This window comes from Notolabrus celidotus, chromosome 3 (assembly GCF_009762535.1).
Source record: "Notolabrus celidotus isolate fNotCel1 chromosome 3, fNotCel1.pri, whole genome shotgun sequence".
Taxonomy (NCBI): domain Eukaryota; kingdom Metazoa; phylum Chordata; class Actinopteri; order Labriformes; family Labridae; genus Notolabrus; species Notolabrus celidotus.
This window is the reverse complement of record NC_048274.1, coordinates 27,150,349-27,168,811: the sequence shown is the minus strand read 5'-3', so window position 1 is coordinate 27,168,811 and position 18,463 is coordinate 27,150,349. Positions and strand designations below refer to the sequence as shown.

The 18,463-nt window shown below is 38.0% G+C and overlaps 2 protein-coding genes across 2 annotated transcripts in view; both read right to left on the bottom strand.

Annotated features, from left to right (window-relative positions):
- Window positions 1-286: 286 nt before the first annotated feature.
- Window positions 287-6,517, bottom strand: wdr93 (WD repeat domain 93). Its single transcript, XM_034680348.1, is given in 20 exon segments — window positions 287-812; window positions 956-1,103; window positions 1,106-1,135; window positions 1,293-1,449; window positions 1,566-1,626; window positions 1,744-1,951; window positions 3,230-3,361; window positions 3,712-3,801; window positions 4,040-4,086; window positions 4,254-4,410; window positions 4,555-4,637; window positions 4,918-4,984; window positions 4,987-5,017; window positions 5,122-5,151; window positions 5,153-5,191; window positions 5,664-5,728; window positions 5,940-6,045; window positions 6,047-6,142; window positions 6,408-6,481; window positions 6,484-6,517. Coding segments are annotated over 20 exon segments (1,764 nt in total). The 3' UTR covers window positions 287-703.
- Window positions 6,518-9,044: 2,527 nt separating this feature from the next.
- The window catches only part of LOC117810487 (RNA polymerase II elongation factor ELL2-like), a 29,418-nt gene continuing 19,999 nt past the window's right edge, over window positions 9,045-18,463 (bottom strand). Inside the window, 14 exon segments of the mRNA XM_034680347.1 lie at window positions 9,045-11,786; window positions 12,928-12,964; window positions 12,967-12,997; window positions 12,999-13,098; window positions 13,432-13,454; window positions 13,456-13,484; window positions 14,051-14,134; window positions 14,137-14,188; window positions 14,190-14,233; window positions 14,236-14,442; window positions 14,445-14,529; window positions 15,127-15,241; window positions 15,698-15,850; window positions 17,438-17,658. Of these exon segments, the coding sequence (XP_034536238.1) occupies window positions 11,504-11,786; window positions 12,928-12,964; window positions 12,967-12,997; window positions 12,999-13,098; window positions 13,432-13,454; window positions 13,456-13,484; window positions 14,051-14,134; window positions 14,137-14,188; window positions 14,190-14,233; window positions 14,236-14,442; window positions 14,445-14,529; window positions 15,127-15,241; window positions 15,698-15,850; window positions 17,438-17,658 (1,464 nt within the window). The 3' untranslated portion in view covers window positions 9,045-11,503.

Genomic DNA, 18,463 nt, shown 5'->3' with positions numbered 1-18,463 from the left:
GAGATAAAAATGAAACAGTTTCCTCACAATGTGGTTGATCTGTGTTTTTAATCAACTACAACAAAGCGGTGGAATGAAAAGACCTGCAAAAGCAATCACTGCCAGGCAGCTCTGTGGTGTGGTGGATATGACCAATGCCTTTCCATGCAAGGATCCTGGGTTCACCTCCCCGACATGGACTGTCCATGGGAGATGGAGTTAAATCACTTTCCTTGCACTGTGATAAGAACTGTGCTTTCGAAGAGCAAAATCCAAATCGTGGAATGAAAAGACCTGCAAAAGTAAGTTCATCCAAGCAGCCCTGTGGCATATTTTTTATTTTCAACACTTCATATATCTATGCATTTATTGCCACAGGAATGATTAATGTGTGAAGACTATCCATCTACCTTTCTTCTGCATCTCCCTCTTTTCAATCCCCACAGTTGAGGCAGATGGCTGTCTAACATGAGTCTGATTCTGCTCAAGGTTTCTGCATGTTAAAAAGGACGTTTTTCCTTACCGCTGTAACTTGATCATAGTGGATTAGGATGAATTTAGACAGTCCTGTCTGTCCGCCTAATCCCACCAATTTCACATGTGAGAAGTTTCATCTATGTAACCATGAAGGCAGACACATACAGCAACATAAACAAAACATATACACAGGCACACTTCAAAACGATTACCTCTGTAAAAAAAAGAAATAATTTGCTGCAGTTATCTAGCTGACTGCAGCTCTGCTGTGTTGCTGCTGTATCAACGCTGCAGTCTCCTGAAGCCTCTTCCAAGTTTCAGTTACAGATGTGTTCATTCCATCCACAGACAGCGCTCTTCACATGGAAACACAAGAAACATGAACATTTTCAGCCTTCTGCTTGGGACAGGAGTCTACATATCAAGTAACAGCACGTATTAAAAGTCCCCCTATTGTAACTGATCATGTCTGCAACTCTGAATAGAAAGACAGTTTTACCTTTGCTCAAGGTAGAGACTGCAGCTTTCTTGCAGGTCAACACAGCTCACAGTTTGTTGAGGTGAATCTGGGCGTGCAACAAAATACTTCTTTGTGACGTCAGACTCTTGAAAGTGGAAGGTGAAAAGCTGACTCTGGCTTCCCTCCCAGAGGGAGCACTGCAGCTGGGCTCTGGGTCGCCTGAGAAAGACATGAAGACCTTTATTAAGAGTAGCTCAACTTCATATGACCTCTCCTGTGCAGATTTTTTGCTTTCTGTAATATCCATAATGGGTAAACTTCCTGAATTTTCAACATTTTTCAGGAAAAAATAAATACATTAAAGCTTTAGTTTAACCTTGTATGAACAGAGTTTGCTGTCTGGCGCTCAGAGCATAAACAGGGTTGCAGGGAGAAGCAATCAGATGAGGCGCAGGAGGAACCAGGAAGCACACAGTAGTTTGGTTGATGACATCTTGGAGGTATATTTTTCCATTTCTTTGCACCATGAGAATCTAGTTCAGGACAGATAAAAGAAAGCAGGGGATGATGATTTAGAAAAGCCTCACTGTTACTTTTATGAAAAATTCTTCCTCTTAAACTGTTTTTTCATCAGTTTTATTGTTTCTACCAAACTCTGCAGGAACGGCACTGATGCAATGACGGTCGGTAGGTCCCTGCTGTCTATTGGCCTGTGTAGAAACGAGGGAAATGTTTGAAAATGTTTTCTAAGAGTACAACTACACCTCAATTCATTAAAAGAAGAAAAAGTTTGACATTTAAACATGGAAACTAAAAACTTAGACAACCCTTCAGTGAGATGAACTGTGCAGGATTGTGTCCCTCTTCCTGTTGTGACTTTATGAACTGCTCCACTTTTACAAGACAACAAAAGATGAACCTTTTCTTCTATAACTGACGAGGAATCATCAGCAGATTCAGGCTCATGATCTACAAACTGTCCTCTGGAGAAGGAACTGTCTGCTGCTGAAACTAAGACAATGTCTAATGGAGACCCTGAGGAAAAGAAAGAAAAGCAATGTGAGAGAATTCAACTATAATCTTGATTACACAAACTTCTAACAAGCACAAACAACCATTAGCTTGTAATACACATGTTAAGATGTTTCCTCTGAAAACTGACTCATTACTAGAACTTGATGGTGTTGTCAGAGAACATTATCTCCACCTTACAGTTTTTCTAAGTTGCTTTGGTAAATTTCTTGAATCATCCTCGACATTTGCAAAACGGTAAGTGCATTTCTCAAAACAATTCGTACAAATAGCAAAACACCATGGATTACCTGTAAAAGCCAGTATCTTGCTCAAAATCCTTAGTTCATCTCTCAAAAGTAAATATATGTGTCAATGAGTCAAGTCCTTATGTCGTACGGATAAGACAGTCAAATTGCTGAGTCATGATGTCAATATAACAGTGTACTCTGGAGGGACGTTCTGATGTAAACTAGGCTAAAGTTTTGATGACAGTTATTGTAAATTGTTACACCTTAGTGTATTGTGGCTCTGATCTCATTAGGAACATGCATATGTCCTCTGCCTCTTCCTCTGTTTAGCCTCCCAACTCCTCCACCATGCAGCCTCACTCCTCTTCCTCTTCTTCTTTCTGGCTGTTGACCCAGTCAAATTCCTTGTCCTTCCATTGTCAGACATTGTAACATTGTGTTTTGCTTCGGCTATACATACAGTACACTTGCCAGTTGATGGTTCATGGGATGCACCTTTGAGCTATTTCAATAGTGGTTGATCATTGGATGAGCTAATGCTTCACACATTTCCCTTCGTCAGAGAAAGTCAAAATTCACCAATTCATGACAGATTTAGAAAAAAGGTCTGATGGCAATGTACAGAAATATGACTGACATATTCTGACAACATGTTCAACCATTTTGCTTGTGAAGACTTATGCGATGAACTAATGCCTAAAAGTTGTGGAGGGTGAGACTATTCAACAGAGACCATTATAATACATGTTGATCAACATGACATAAGCACTTGATAATGTAGGAAACAGCAGAGAATTGTTCATAATCATTTGCATGGATGTACCAAAGCATTTGCAACTTGTTCAAAGAAATGAGAAACTGCTTTTTTGATGTGCACAAGTGATGCAATGATGTGAAGATTGAACAAGTAGTTTTTAGAATTTCAATTCTGATCTGACAAGTGTACCAAAGCGCCTGAGAAAACTGTAATAAGCTGCCTTGCTACAACTAAACTAGACTGGGGTCAAATCTGATGAACTTTAAGAGACTCCTCACTGAAAGGTTTTCTTACCAGACTGCCTGTCCCAGACACACACCATGGCACCATCCAGCCCCACAGCTATGTAACGGGTGCATTTACTGACAGCAGAGCAGAGGATTTCCTTTGCATTAGGCCACAACATATCTGGCATAAGTTCAGCATCTGCTTCAAAGAGAGAAGTGTTGCATTTCAAAATGTGTTTTGTACAACAAAAAAGAAACAGTCAGCAAGAGTTTATCAGGTGAGCTTTTAGCTTTACACTTCTATTATTCAACTGGAGTAATTGGTTAGCTTTTCTGAAACGTGACAAGTGGCAACAGCTGCTTTGAGCTGGTATTAGTTCATTTTCCTTGCAAGCTTCTGATGTAAGGCTAATTGTACGAGAGAGAAAAAGTAAAAGCATGATTGGTTCCCTCTAACAGGCAGTACATTTTAAAGATAGGCAGGATTTTAGAATGGATCGGGAGATGTAAGCACAAACAGACTCACCTCTGAAAACATAGATCCCCTACCTGATTTTTTCTTTGGAGCTTTCTGCAGAGAATACTGAAGAAGATTATGGCTACCACTCCACCACACACAGACAGCAACAGGCAATCCCGCTGTGAGGAGTCAGAGATTGAACATGGCATTATATAGTAAGAGCGGTGAATACATTCATATGAGGAGAATACGATTAGACCTAGTGAATCAGTTAGCAGTGTATAATTTTTTCCTTCGATCTTCTGTTCGCTCAAGGTCAAAATAAAGCTGAAACAGAAATAGAATGATGTTGAACGTTATTATTTAGCAGTGGAAATTAAAGCACCTTTCCTCCTCAATCACATACCTGGACTAGACTTGCAGGAAGCTGACCAGAGGGAAGGAGAAAGTGGTGAGTGCAACATCTGAAAAAGATTCAGAGTGGCTAATATATGAGCATCTTCACATACATCTGATGAGTTCAATCATTTACAATCTTGTTTTCATTGGTGGAGACATTTAATTCACTTCAGATATTAAAAGAAAATAATAAATCAGTCAAAGGGCATAGCATCAGTAAACTTTATCACACCTGTGGCTGTCATTTGTTTTCTTTGTTTGTCCTTGTTCCACACTGAAAGGTCGTCCCTCCTGTTGATCAGTACAGCTGGTTTGTTTGTCCATAGACAAGCAGTGCATGAAAAAGTCAGCCTTATTCAAAACCTTATCAGGATCCTGCACTGTCCGCCCTTCAAAACAAGAGAAATGTGCTCAATTCTCAGTCACACATTTTCCACATCAAATTAAGATAACCGAACACACAAATGGGATTTATGTTGTTTATTTTCTATCAAACCACAAATGAAAACATTTTGCTTCAGATTAAATCATACCTGCTGGAGTTTTGGGTTGCTTGATTGTATTGACTGCAACTGGAGACCACTTTACATCGACATGTTCAGTTGAGTTTTTGATCCTGAGGATTTAAAAAGCAATGCAGTTTTTCACTCAATTGCACAATATTGAAAATTATAATTTAAAGACAGACAACAATACTCACAGCAATTTAAAAGAGAGGGATTAGTAAAGCCAAGAGTCTCTCCAACAACAGTAGAAAATTCTCCCTAGCCTACTCAGTGAAATACATGTGCTTTCTATCTTGGACAGCTTCAAAAATGATTCATCAATAGAAGCACACCTAGTGAGATGCCAAACACACAGCCTGTTCAAACCAGCCACACAGTTCTAGTCAGTACAATACCTGTGTTTGAAATTGTTCCTTCTCTAACTCCTTCAGCCATTCTTCTGAAGGGAAGTGATAACCTCAAGCCAAACATCACCGTTGCCTGATAGGAAGTGTGCAGTTCACAAGGTACAGTATTTGATTAGAAAGTCTTCAATAAAAAATACAAAATGTATTAAAAAGACAGAATTAAAGTGCTTACTTACACCTCATTGATGCAGCCCCCGTAATCTCCCCCTTCAGACAGTTTCAAACGTCAAACAAATGCTCCTTTTGTTCACATTTTCCTGATATGAAAGAGTTTTTGAACATGTATTTCTTTATTCTGTCATAGATTGATGGAAAATGTATCTTTTTAATTAATAACAGTAATAATAATACCTTTATTTGTATAGCACTTTTCAATACAAGTAAAGTGCTTCACAAAAATAATAAAAACACAATAAAAGCAGAGAAGCAATAAAAGCAAACAGACAGTAAAGAGAGAGGTAAAATGGTAAAGATTAAAATACATTCACCAAATAAAGCTTTACAATAAAAGTGTGTCAGTGAAATAAAATGAGGGAGTGACTCTGCAAGTCGATTTCCTCTTAAACATGTTTAAGTAGCCTGTTCAATAGAACTATAAAGACATTATTTTTCATTGTGAAAGGAAAAAATAATGATTTCTGCTGTTTTTTGTTACACACATCAGGCATTTGGTGAAAAAAACAGAAACATGAGGCATATCCCCCCCCTAGAATCTCTGAAAACACTTACCATGATGTTAATAACACTGAGGGGATGAATGCTTTCAGAGTGGTATGCAAAGACTCTGGCAACACTGCAGTGGAAGATAACAGTTCAGCTGATAGAGGTAGTTTTTCCCTGCTTCCACACTTTTCATTAATCTGTACTGGTCTCAGTTTCACCCTCTCTTCCTCGAAACTCAAAGCTGTTATAGTGTCAAGCCGTGTGACAGTATAGTTCCTGATAAGTAGGAGTGTAGTAATAAAACATTTTTTTTTTTTTGTTTGTTTATTCACTGTCTGTTACCCATATCATCAATAGCACCAAGGAGATAAATGGTTTCAGCCATTCTGGTCATTTGAATACTCGTGATTTCCACGGTGTCCTGCAGCCACTCTGCCACAGGGCTGATGAGAAGACGCACACCACACAGACAAGCCCCGAGAGTGACCCAGACTGAGGTACATGCCGTCCTCAGAGCAGGCGAGGCAGTTTGTGCTCTGTGGAAGCTGGCAGATAAGTCACAATGTGAATATGAAACACAAATCTGGGAAATATTTGTGTATATAAGAAAAACAATATCATTAGTAGGATAAAAAGTGAGATCATTTTGTACCATTGAGCCTTTCGGACATAGATATTGGGCCTAACAAATAAACCTGACTTGAGTTGGCAGTGTTAGAGGTAGCTGGACAGCTCTAGTATAAAAAAAGGCATTTAACACCTCTGTCAGGCACTTATTCTAAAAGTTACTCACTAATGACTCATCTGTACCTGTGCTGCCCTGGACAGCTGCAGAGTGGGTGCTTCCTTTCTTGGTGTTTCTGTTTTGCAAGCTCCCACCATTCTGAGTCTGGGGTACTTCTTGTGCGGTACATGGACATCCTATGAACAGAAAAAAAGGATGGATAAGACAGCAAATGCTTATCAATCATTAAGGGTTTTCAGACACACAGTTTAAGAATGCACACAGTTATCTCCATTATACACTCAGACATACAGGAGGAAGTGCTGAGATCTGCAGACAGAAGTAAGTATGATCATCAAACAAAAAGTACCCATCACACAGAATTGACACTTCGTGTAAAGCCTATTGCATTGCCTTGTGAAAGCCTGGCTGTGTTAAAGTTGATATTTTTAAATAATATTTCATTGTAACGTTTTAATGTATCAACAAGACAAAACAAATACAACAACAGGGATTCAGACATGTGCAATGAAATAAAATAATAAAATTGCTAATATTAAAATAAAATAACAGATAAATAAATTAATAGAAAACACGTGAAGAATATTTTAGTTGAAAAATAATTTTAAATGACAAAATAAATGAAGAGAAGTAATACAATAAGTATATATATATATATGCCATATATATACTGTACATACAAACCACATTTTCACACACATGCATACTTATGCATACACATACATACACACATAAATAATGTATAGAGAGAGCAGAGAAAAAATAAAAAAATAATAAAAATGGAATAAAAACCCAAAAGACCATACAAAGCTGCCAATTAAATTGTGGATCTGTGGAGGGAATGAAAGTACCAAACACAAAAATACTAAAGTACACCAGAACTGTACAGAGAATATATCATGTTGAGTAAATATACATCAGATACACACAATTCTGATTTTGTATTATACAAAACTCACCTTGTATCCTAACTCGCCCTCACACTCCAGTGTTTACAACGTAGCTGCTGCTAACGCTAGCAGCAACAACAGCACGTTAGAATGTGGACTACCAAGGCTTTCCAATTTAACTTAGAAATCTATTTTAAACTTCCGACATTTGAAACGCATCCTTACCTTTTCAGCTAATATGACTTTACAAACACACAGCAGCAGATTGACATGTGGTGTTACAGTGATGCCATGACAACGGCGTCTCTGGAGGAACTGTGTTACGCCAACTGGGTGATGACTGGTGATAAACTACGGTGGCCCTGAAGGCCAATAGTAATACATATTTAAAAGCGCAAAATACATTTTACTTAACAAATTACATTTTACAGAACAAAATAAATTTTACAGAACAAAAATACATTTTACAGAACAAAATACATTTTACAGAACAAAAATACATTCAGAGATTACAAAGACATTTCAGAGATTACAAAAGACATTTCAGAGATCACAAAAGACATTTCACACTAGGATTGAAGAGGAGCTTGAGTGATGTGGCCGACAGTGACCGGTTAATAATGCTCATGTGTTCATGAATCGGCTCGTCATCCTTGCAGCGTCAGGACGACGTTATACTATTTCCCCCCCTAACGACATTCCATAAGAATATCCGCCACTTCTCTGCAGTCAAAGGTCTTTTAAGCGTGATTTAAGGGTTCAAATTGATTTCGTGATACTAGGAGAACATTTCAAGACTCACACTTTATGTATATCCCTTGTTGAAGTAGTGCGCTATCACCTCAAGCTCCTCTTCCATCCTGGTAAACACTTGAAATTTGCACGGGCTCTGCTGCGGTGTATCCACTGTAAACAGGAAATGATAATGACTGATGCCTGACAGACTTGGGTTTAGCCAATCACAAACAAGTACCATGGTCCTACCCTTTCTGGTTTCTTGAAACAAATGTTGTGATCCCTGAAATTTATTTAGTGATCTCTGAAATATATTTTGTGACTCTGAAATGTATTTTTGTTCTATGAAATTTATTTTGTTAAGTGAAATTTATTTTGTTAAGTGAAATTTATTTTGTTAAGTGAAATTTATTTTGCGCTTTCAAAATATTTATTGCTATTGGCCTTCAGGGCCACCGTACATGTCAGTACTATCAATGTTCAGTTTACTTTGGAGTTATTATGGAGAGCCTTTTGGTCAATCATTTAGGTCTAATGCACTACTGTTCAAGAGCTGTCACAGATTCAACGATTTACGATAACACCTCAGTGATAGTTTATCAATATTCACAATAAGGTTTTGTTTCTTAACTTTCAACCTTCAAATACATTTTGTATTTTGTGCAGGCTGTACAAAACCATACCATGGCTTTAGTCAATTCTTCAAACATTTACCAGTCAATTTTGAGAAAGAGCACAAAAGCTTTACACAGCACTTCACTGTTTTTCTAAGGCCCTGAAAATGCAATTCATGTTTAGGAGTTATCTTCTAAATTCCAAAATTGAAGTTGGCCTATTTTGGGTGAATTTGAACTAAATAGTATAGTTCTTCATGAATAATTTAAGGTACTAATAGTTTTAGTAACTCTGCTCTTGGATGCAGTTTCTGAATACATTTTTCTTATTACCTCTCTGTTATTGTCTTGACAATTACAGGCACAGCTTTGCGAAAATTGTGTCGAAAGCTATGATTAAATGATAATGATCAGTGAGCGATGTCCATTGTGGAAAATTAAAAGAGAAAGGACCATGACACAATAAAAATGAAGGCAAAAGCCACTTTGATGTTTTATTATTTGAACCTTGCATAACAGGAAAAGAGAATGTATACATTTATTAAATGCAGTTCATTTAGAACCCTCTTTTTTCTGGCTCCTTTGTGGCTAACCTTTATGTTTACATAGTACATAAAAACACCTCCCGTGTAGTACTTGCTGGTTCCATTGTACATTTTCTGCATAAGTCAAAACACAACTTATGAACTTTTAATGTAGCATGAAAAAAAGTCTTGCACAGATAAATAACATTATTTGCTGAAACATTTCATGAAATAGAACTTGAAGACCAGTGATTCTTTCTCCATTCTCCACAGAAAATCATGGTCTTTAAACAACCACTTGAAACTAATACATCTGTTTCCCCCAAAACCTTTATGTGAAAACTCTCAACTGCCTAAAAGTGATTGAGCATTATTTCAACAATGGATTTTTTTTGTGCTTGAATTAAAGCAATAATTAGTGAAGACAGTCCCTGCTCCATGTTCTCAAGAAAGTGTTCCTTCAGACAAAGACCTGAACATGATTACTTGAAGTACCAGAAGGATTACAAATTCAAACATTATTATTTGAACTATATTATGTAACATGTCTTCCAGAAAGTACTCAGATGTGTGAGAAAGCCACTGTCGGCATATATTTTAACAGTGAAATGTAGAGAGGTTGAAATGTAACAGCTAGCTGTAATGTAAGGCAGATCACAGGTGTGTGTGTGTGTGTGTGTGTGTGTGTGTGTGTGTGTTTGTGTGTGTGTGTGGATGATGAGTCCTTGATAATGTTGGCAGTGTGAGGTTTCTGTCCTATAAAAAGAGTATTCTTAAGGCTTTACATCACTGACTGTGTGATAACATTCAATACAAAAAACTGCAACCATGATGAAAAAGAAATTCAAAGGAAATTTTACTGTGTCACCCCGTCTCTCTCAGACTGACTTTAGTGCAAAAAGAATTGACTGGGAAACTATTATTAACTGTGAAGTGAAAGACATGAACCCTCCAGGCTTCTGTACCAGAGCTGGATATAATGTTAAGAGTGTCCACTATTTAAAAGCACTATGGCTGCATATTCCCACAAATAAAGTTGACTGAAACAATCACTGTTCACTCCAAATCAGAAATTAAATAATAAAGCGATGCACAACAGTGTGGACATGTATGTTATTTACCCTTAAGCTTCAGGGTCTCTCATCTTACAGTGAAAAGTTCAAATCCAGAATTAGTAGTAAATGTTAAGTGAAGGAGGGGCTATATTTTCTTGTTTCCATTTCTCATTAATATTCGAAGGATTTAAAACAGCTTCAACCCATGCACTTTCCGCCTCAGTGTCAGGTCGGCAGACTTAAAAAGAAAGAACCTGATCCAGTCCACCCCGCTTTTTTTTCTTCACAAAAATCCTTGATCTCAACATGTGACCCTTCAAAGTGAGGAACACCGTTCAGATAAACAGAGGAAGGTGGCTTTAAATGAACACATCCGTAGCTCTAATGAAACAAGGAGAGAGAGTGAAAGACACTTGTTTTTCAGTGGCTTTAAATACTATAGACTTGAAGCCAGATTGACTATGTGTCAGTAATGACTCAAGGGAGGAATTTGTCTTTATGTCGGTCCCTTTTACCAATCATTTACAAGAAGACAGCATGAACCTGCAGCTCCTGGAGCATCCAAACACTATTTCTTTTCTTATGTTTTCCTTGTGGATTCAGACGCTAAAAACATATTGTGTCTGGACCATGAGCCCAAGCTCTGAAACATGGTGAAAAAGAGGAATCCTTTACTGCCTATATTGCAACTTGTCTACATAATAATACATCAATTTAAACATTTTTGAATCCTAAAAATACAATTGTCTACTAGCCAGTGTGAGATGATTTCACTTGCTTGCAGTACAAAACCAGTTTCTTCTGAGATTTTATTTGAATCAGTTTTCAATATCTTGATGCTGATACAGCAACTACTTTGATAGTCATCCTTAAGATAAAAGTGCCTGAAATCTCAAAGGAAACTGAGTGTAAAATCTCAGAACATTTGCGTTATAAGATATGAAGACTGGATTTGGATCAGAGTTCAAAAAGGTACATCATTTCAGGATTACTTTTCCTTTTTCTGCAGAGGGCGGTTTGAGTCATGTGTCAGTAATGAGAAACTTTGATATGGGATTGAAAAGTATACGCGTTGAAATTATCCATTTCTATTAAAAGAAATGGGAAGCTTGCCTGGAGCACATTTGATCCAAGTGTTCAAAGATCAAAAGTAAGATTTTGCTACATTTAACACATCTCTGACAAAATGCTTACACTGACAAAGAAGATGTCTTTCAGGGCAAACTGATGAGCAGTGATGCTTTCCAAGATCTCATCATTTGGTTTCCTGGTGGAGGTTTCACAACAATTAGACTAATAAATAAAATCAGAGTGAAATCTGATGCTGATTACATTAACAGTGACTAAGCACCATCCGTGGTCCCCAGCAGTATTAATGTCTTTGTTATATCACTCTCTGTGGAAATCCTTTGTTTCATGCCTGCGTTGTGTATGCAAAGCAGTCGACTGAGGGGAGATCCGATGCTATGATGAAGCCGACAAACATCGTAGTCCATGATGAGCTGTTTTATGTAGGAAAGTTTTTCATGAAGATATTCACAGCGTTTCTTCTCTTCCCGATAACCTGGGAACTTCTGTGAGGAGAGGAGAAATACAAATAGTTGTAATGTAAGTATTTCAAATATTCACAAATTGATCCTCAACAGCTTGCCACAGAATGTTCTACAGATGATTTCACAGCTTACTTCAGTTAAAACACGATCACCACACAGTGATCGTCTCAATAATCAGACTTTGTAAATGTCTTGGGTACTACTGGCGTTACATTAGAGATCTGAACATTGACAACTTGCTTACTATAAGATATCTAACTATTACATGCCAATAACTTTAATTTAACATACATTGTGCACACTAGTATGATAAGACTGTCCACTAAATGTTTTACTGTTTTTCATAAAATTGTCTCTTATATACTTAGGCAACTGTTATGTCAATTTGATTTTAATAAGCATTTTACATCTAATGGTCACAGAGTATACTGATGTACACTTGAGTACTTCTTTATTAATCTATAGTTGGAGGACTTGATTTAAGTAACATACTTTAACATTCAAAACTATTAAAAATGTTTAAAGCTGCTGTGAGAAACTTTTGGTTTGCAGTGATTCTGGCGCCCCCTTGTGGACAAAGTTATACCTCTTATCTACAATTCCATAATCTACAGTTTCATTAGCAGATGCTTTTGTCCAAAGCGACGTAGAACACAAGCAAGAACTTAGACTGGAGGGAAAAAACCTTAGTAAGTGCGACAAAGTGCTTCAAGTTGATTGGCCACAGGTTCTGCCATTTAGTGCCAGAAGAAGATGTGATTATTTGCCATGAAAACAGCCAAGAAGGGGGTTTCTAAAGCACGATGTCAATCATCTGTTCTGACACCCACCCCCTCAGAGTGGCGTCAGCATTAAAATGACAACAGAGAAGGTATCAGTGTTGTTGTAGATGGTCTTGTTTGCTTTTGAGGGTCATAAAGAGGCATCAGTATCAGTTTTAGTCTGTTTTTCAGCCAGTTCAAAACTCCTCATAGCGCCCTTTAAGCACCACTCCCTTCCATCTTGCATAAAATGTGTCGGTAAATATGTTGAATGTAAAGGTAGTGCATAGAGTGAGCATACCTTACTATACTGTTGTACTTTCCAGTATTTGGTCTTCCATTATCTAAAACACAATAATGATATTGTTAGTATGTGTTCAAATGATGAATCATTGACGTTCAGCCCTGTGTGCCATGTATCAGATCAGATCTAGTTGTATATTTAGTGTGTACCTTATATTCTGTGTACCAGGTGACAAACTCTTGATCTGGACCCCAGTTGAACAAACATGTGAGTTATGGTGGGCGATGCGGGAGGGCAGGTCTTTGTATTCATCGTATTCCCCACAGAAATCCTCCTGGTACTGCTGACGCTGCTCCAAACTCATTATTTTGCCATATGTGCTACAAAGAGACATAACAAATTAGTTTTTCTTTTTGTGTAGTACCACTGTCTGACACTAGTGGGCAGCTAAGGCCATTCTCTCCTAGTGCTATGCTACAGGCCCTTTAAACACGATTACTTCAGTGCAAGCAGTACGCATACAGTATTATGAGAACATCAATAAATTTAAAAAAGTTCAATTATGCAGTCAGATGTGGGAGCTCAAACCCACTGTGTGTTCCAAACTCATATTTCATTGGCCAAAACGTCTTCACTATATTCAAATAACTCTATAAGTGTTAATCACATGGACAGTACATAAAACTGATTTAAAAGCATATTTTTAAACTTACATCACATAATCAGGCTTCTCCTCAGGAGGCCACAGCATTTGTGATGTCAGGATCGGAAAAACAAAAAGAAACAGACAAAGAAATGACATTAGTTTTAAGTTAGCCAGCTACAGACTTGATACTTGTCATTGTTTGAGTCCTAAGACATGGGTTTTTGTTTTGCAAAACTTAGTGTGAGTGTGTAAGCGTGAGTGTGTTCCTCTGTGCAGACACCTTTGAGCTTGGTGGGTATCAGGAAGCCGTGTCAGCTCAGAGACCCAAAGCTCTGCTCGGGCTGTTGTTGAGTCAATCAGCCACAATAACCACTCAAGACCGCGGGAGGAGGGAGCTTCCAGGGAGCAAACCACACCCCGCTCATGAGATAATACTGTATTAATACAGTTGTGAGACCACAACTACAATTGTTTTTCAAATCTATCGTGTGTTTGGTTAGGCTTTTATTTTGAAGGCAGTCATAGAGAAGGACACAGTGCTTTGGCAATAGGACCTAGCTGAACAGTAAATATACTTTAACATACAAAGCAGTCAATGATATCTCAAAGCTCTCTCATACTGCCCCATCCAAATCATATCCTTGAATATTTTGTTCTGAGACATCAGTTAGAAAAAAGGTTCTTACTGTCCAGTTTGTCCAGGGTCAGCTTGAGATCAGGACTCTGCTCTATCCATTGCCCCTTGTCGTCTTTTAACCTCTCTCTTTCTTGTCTTTGTGCTTTTTAGATTTCTTCTTCTTGTGCTGGCTGTTGGGGAGCTGCTGGGTGAGTGCAGTCAGAGTCAATCCGTGGAGGCTGATGCTGCTTACTTTGGTTTCCTGCTCTTTGCTCTTCGAAACAGGTGCGTTGGACGCACTAGAGTGTTTGTGCGTTAGAGGAAAGCCATTGTGGCCCCCTAATAAGCCATTCTGGTTACCAGTGTGGTTACTTGTCTGTTGAAACTCAGTCTTTGTGTGGAAACTGGGGTTGAGGGTAAGAGTTGTATTGTTGTGTCCTTTATTGGGGAGGAGTTCATTACTGTGGGCTGCTGCTGCAACCTTTGGTCCACAAGTCTTTGTCTCTTAGTAGCTAGCCTTTCCGATGAGTCAAAAGGCACAGGACGTTTCTGGGGAAGAGAAACAGGATATCTGTCTTTATCACACAAAACAAGCAATAATATGCATTTATGGGTTTATTGGAAAATCTAAAACCTGTCTAAATGTATACAAAATACCTTTCCCTTAACTGTCAACTAACAACATCTGGCCTTTTTTCCTTGATAAAACCAAGGCAGTTCAGTGTTTTCAGTGTTCAGCGTCCTAAGAACAAAAACACCCATGGCAATGCCTGTTTTTTTTACCCCTCACAGGGCTTTCAGTTGAAATGGTTTAACTTTTGGAACACTGTAAATGTCACACCTCCCATCACCGACCAATCAAAATCCAGATGGGGTGGGATATCTTAGATAAAATTTGTCAACAACGTCAGCAGAGGTCCATACAGAGGAGTAACTAACCACTCTTGTTTTCCTTGAGTTTATTTTCAGGTCTAACGCTTCTTCTAATGTCATTGACACCATTCAATCAATTGTTTTAAAGTTTCTTTGTAGAATTCCATCAAAAACAGACTTAAATAATGTATACTAACTTACATTTAAAAACATTCACAGTCTATCAAGAAATCTGAAATTTAAAAAGCTAAATAAAAAAATGAGGTTAGTTACCACTGCAGAATTTTTGGCTGTGCTTTGATTTAGCATTGTTTCCTCTGAGGTCTTCGGTATTGATGAATTTGATTGAGAATTCCTTGATTGGTGGCTGATGTGCGGCTGCAACTTTCTGTTAAACAGAGAGAAAAGTGGGCCCAAAAAAGGGAAAGCCATGTGAGAATTAGAAACTTGTATTTACTACTTCTAGAAGCAGACTGCAAAGTATTTGGATGTACAGGAGAACTCACAAAGTTGAGCATTAATATGAAAGGGATTCTTAGTGTAGCAAGTACAGGCATGTTGTGTTCCTGAGTGTTGATTTACACGCATACAGTGTGTGGGAATAAGAGTCAGTGAGAGGGGAAAAAAGACTGCAGATAACAACTGGAGCCCCTGTCTGCCCAACGCTGTGAGAAACATCTCATACCAGAGTGAAAGAAAGAAGTCATGTTTGATTTAAATTTCAATGGCAGTATTGGACTTGTCTACTTACAGAGGCACAGGTGGCTTAATCAGAGAGGTCGATTTAATTGTCAGCTTGTTTTAACAGCACCCTCATCTGGTTTATCTCATGTGTCTGACCCACCTGGCCAGCAGCCTGCTGATCTGCTGTCTCTCCTCCTCACTGTAGTTGGGCCAATCCATCTGAACGTGTCTGTAGAAGTCATCTCTCAGCAGGTAGCTGCTGTCTCTGGGGTTTGCCTTTGCCACCTGAAACAGAATACACCACATGATGAGACTATAATCATATATATTAGTCTGTATCGTGATTTCATTAACTCAGCACACAGTATATTAATTCATTCTAGGACATCCATCTTTCCAGCACTCACCCTGCGCAGAGACAAATACATCATCAACCTAATTACAGACACTGAAAACACATGCATGAACACATGTCAATCAGCACAAGAGCAGTCAAAACACAAACATGCACACATGCATGCACTGAAGATGACAGATGACTGAGACTCACATGAGGAAAACCTTTCTAAATTAGATTAGAACTTCAGCTGGCCCCTTGTTTGATAGTGGTAAAGCAGCTTTACTCTGACAGACACATATCTTGTCCTATTTGACCATACTAAATGTTTAATCAGCAATCAAGCAATCAGACTTTATTTAAAAAGCGCTTTCATACAATTACATTGTAACACAAAGTGCTGTGCATAAAATTAACTAAAATAGAATTAATTAAGAAAAAGATCCAACCCCAGCCCCGACCCCAAACCACTCACAATCCTAAGGTTAAGAAAACAATATATGCAACATAGTAATAAAACAATAAAAAGAAAAAAAAAAAGAAGTTGCTGAACGAACTGAGGAAATGACTCTTATCTTAATAAGGAAACACTGGAGGTAAAAGAAAATTTAAAACTAAACACAGGAAATTAAAATCACCAAAATAAAATACATTTCTAAGATAATAAACACTAAAATATTAAACCCATTAAAGATCATAAGATGCTATACTTAAAATAAATACACAAGAACATAAATAAATAAAGTAGAATAAAAGTGACAAAAATTTGAAATAGATAAATAAATAAATAAATAAATAAACTGTTAAGAATAAAAATAAAACTCAGTGAAAGGCGAGACTAAAAGGTAGGTCTTGAGTTTGCCCTTAAGATGTTGATGCTCTGTGCAGCCCTCAGATCTTCAGGTAGGGTTTTCCACAGGCGTGGGCCGTGAATTAAAAAGCTGCCTCACCATGAGTCTTTGTTCTTACTTTTGGTACAATTAAAAGTCCACTACCTGAAGACCTGAGGGCTCTCACTGGCTCATGATAAAAGCAAATCTGATAAATAAGAAGGGCCAAGACCATTAAGTGATTTAAAACCAATAAAATAATCTTAAAATCTATTCTAAAAGCTTAAATACTTCATGTGTTTTTTTGGTTTTTTTACTTAAGATGTAAGGCTGGTTTGTAGCATCCTTGCTGCTAATCGCTGAACTCAGTTTTTTACATCATTCATGAGATAATAAAAAAACATCATATGTTTGTTGCTGTTCAATACTTTTTAGTGTGTGTAAAGTCCATACATTTTAAAGCTTGATTGACCCAATGAACTCTCCAGACAAACAAGTTTCTATGTCTCACACACAAGTACTTTCTTATGTTTATCATTTGGCAAATGAATAGGTCAATTGTGCACTCACTGGTTGTTCAGGATTGTACGAGTCACATCAACGCCAACGCGTGCAAAACATTCATTCATGCTGTAATGTGGTAAGTATGTATATATGAGTATGAAGTTGTTTTACTCCCACACACAAACACACAATATTTTTCCTAACCCTCCAGTATGGAACCCAGCTCCGCCTGTCCTTTGGGCCAGCTCTTTCTCTTTCCAGCCACAGCAGCAGCTCTGGTTTCCTGTAGGATTTTAAAGCCAGCAGGTGAATGATTCGCTCCCTCAAGGGCTTCTGGGTCGGCGTGGTCACAACACCATTTCTCCGGTTGTTGGCGGATGGCTTATAGAAGCTACTTTCCGACACAGTGGTCAGAGGACCTTGTTTTTTGTTGAACTTGAAACATTTACTGCCGACAAAAAAGATAGAAAGAAAAAGACTTGTGAAAAAAATCCTACAGGTATTCAGTTTTTGGTGGAATTTACGTTAAAAGAAAATGTACTGCTTTGCATTTTATTTCCTTAACATAACCAATAAACATTGTATCAGTAAGTCACATGATATCTGTTTCTAATGTCCTGACATTTAGAGTGTTTATGCCACTGGAACTAATTCTTTAGCCTGAAAAAATCCCTTCATGAGCTCAGTGAAATGTGTCATTAAAGCATTAACAAAAACAGCAAACAAACAGGAGATGATCATCCAGATTCTACCTGTTTACCTTTGTGCTCTCTCCCTGGGCTGCACTATCTTGACAATCATTTGAGTCATGGAGACACATTCATCTGAGCACCTTTTTCTAACCTTTACTTCTAAATCACATGCACATACTGGCCTGCAGCTATTTGTCTTCAGATGTAAACTCCAATTGATCATTGCTTACATCTCTGCTGCAGACAGATGGGGCATGTTGGAGCAGTGAAAGCTATCTCTCTGTGTTAATCCCATTACAGGTTAATCTGTGCTTTGAAGGTCAGCGTGGGGGAGAGATACAGGAAAAGAAGGCTTTGCTTTCAACCACAAAAGTATGTCCTGCCAAGTGATAATACCTCAGTGCTGTATCATTAGTCTTCTAGCAGCTGTTAATCATTATAAAAACACGGACTATGTAAGGATTGGCAGTATGGGGTTTATGGAGTGTCAGGTGCCTATTCTATAGGTTACTGCATGCTAGATAATATGCACTGTGCTCACCGACCGTCCTGAGGCTGAAAGA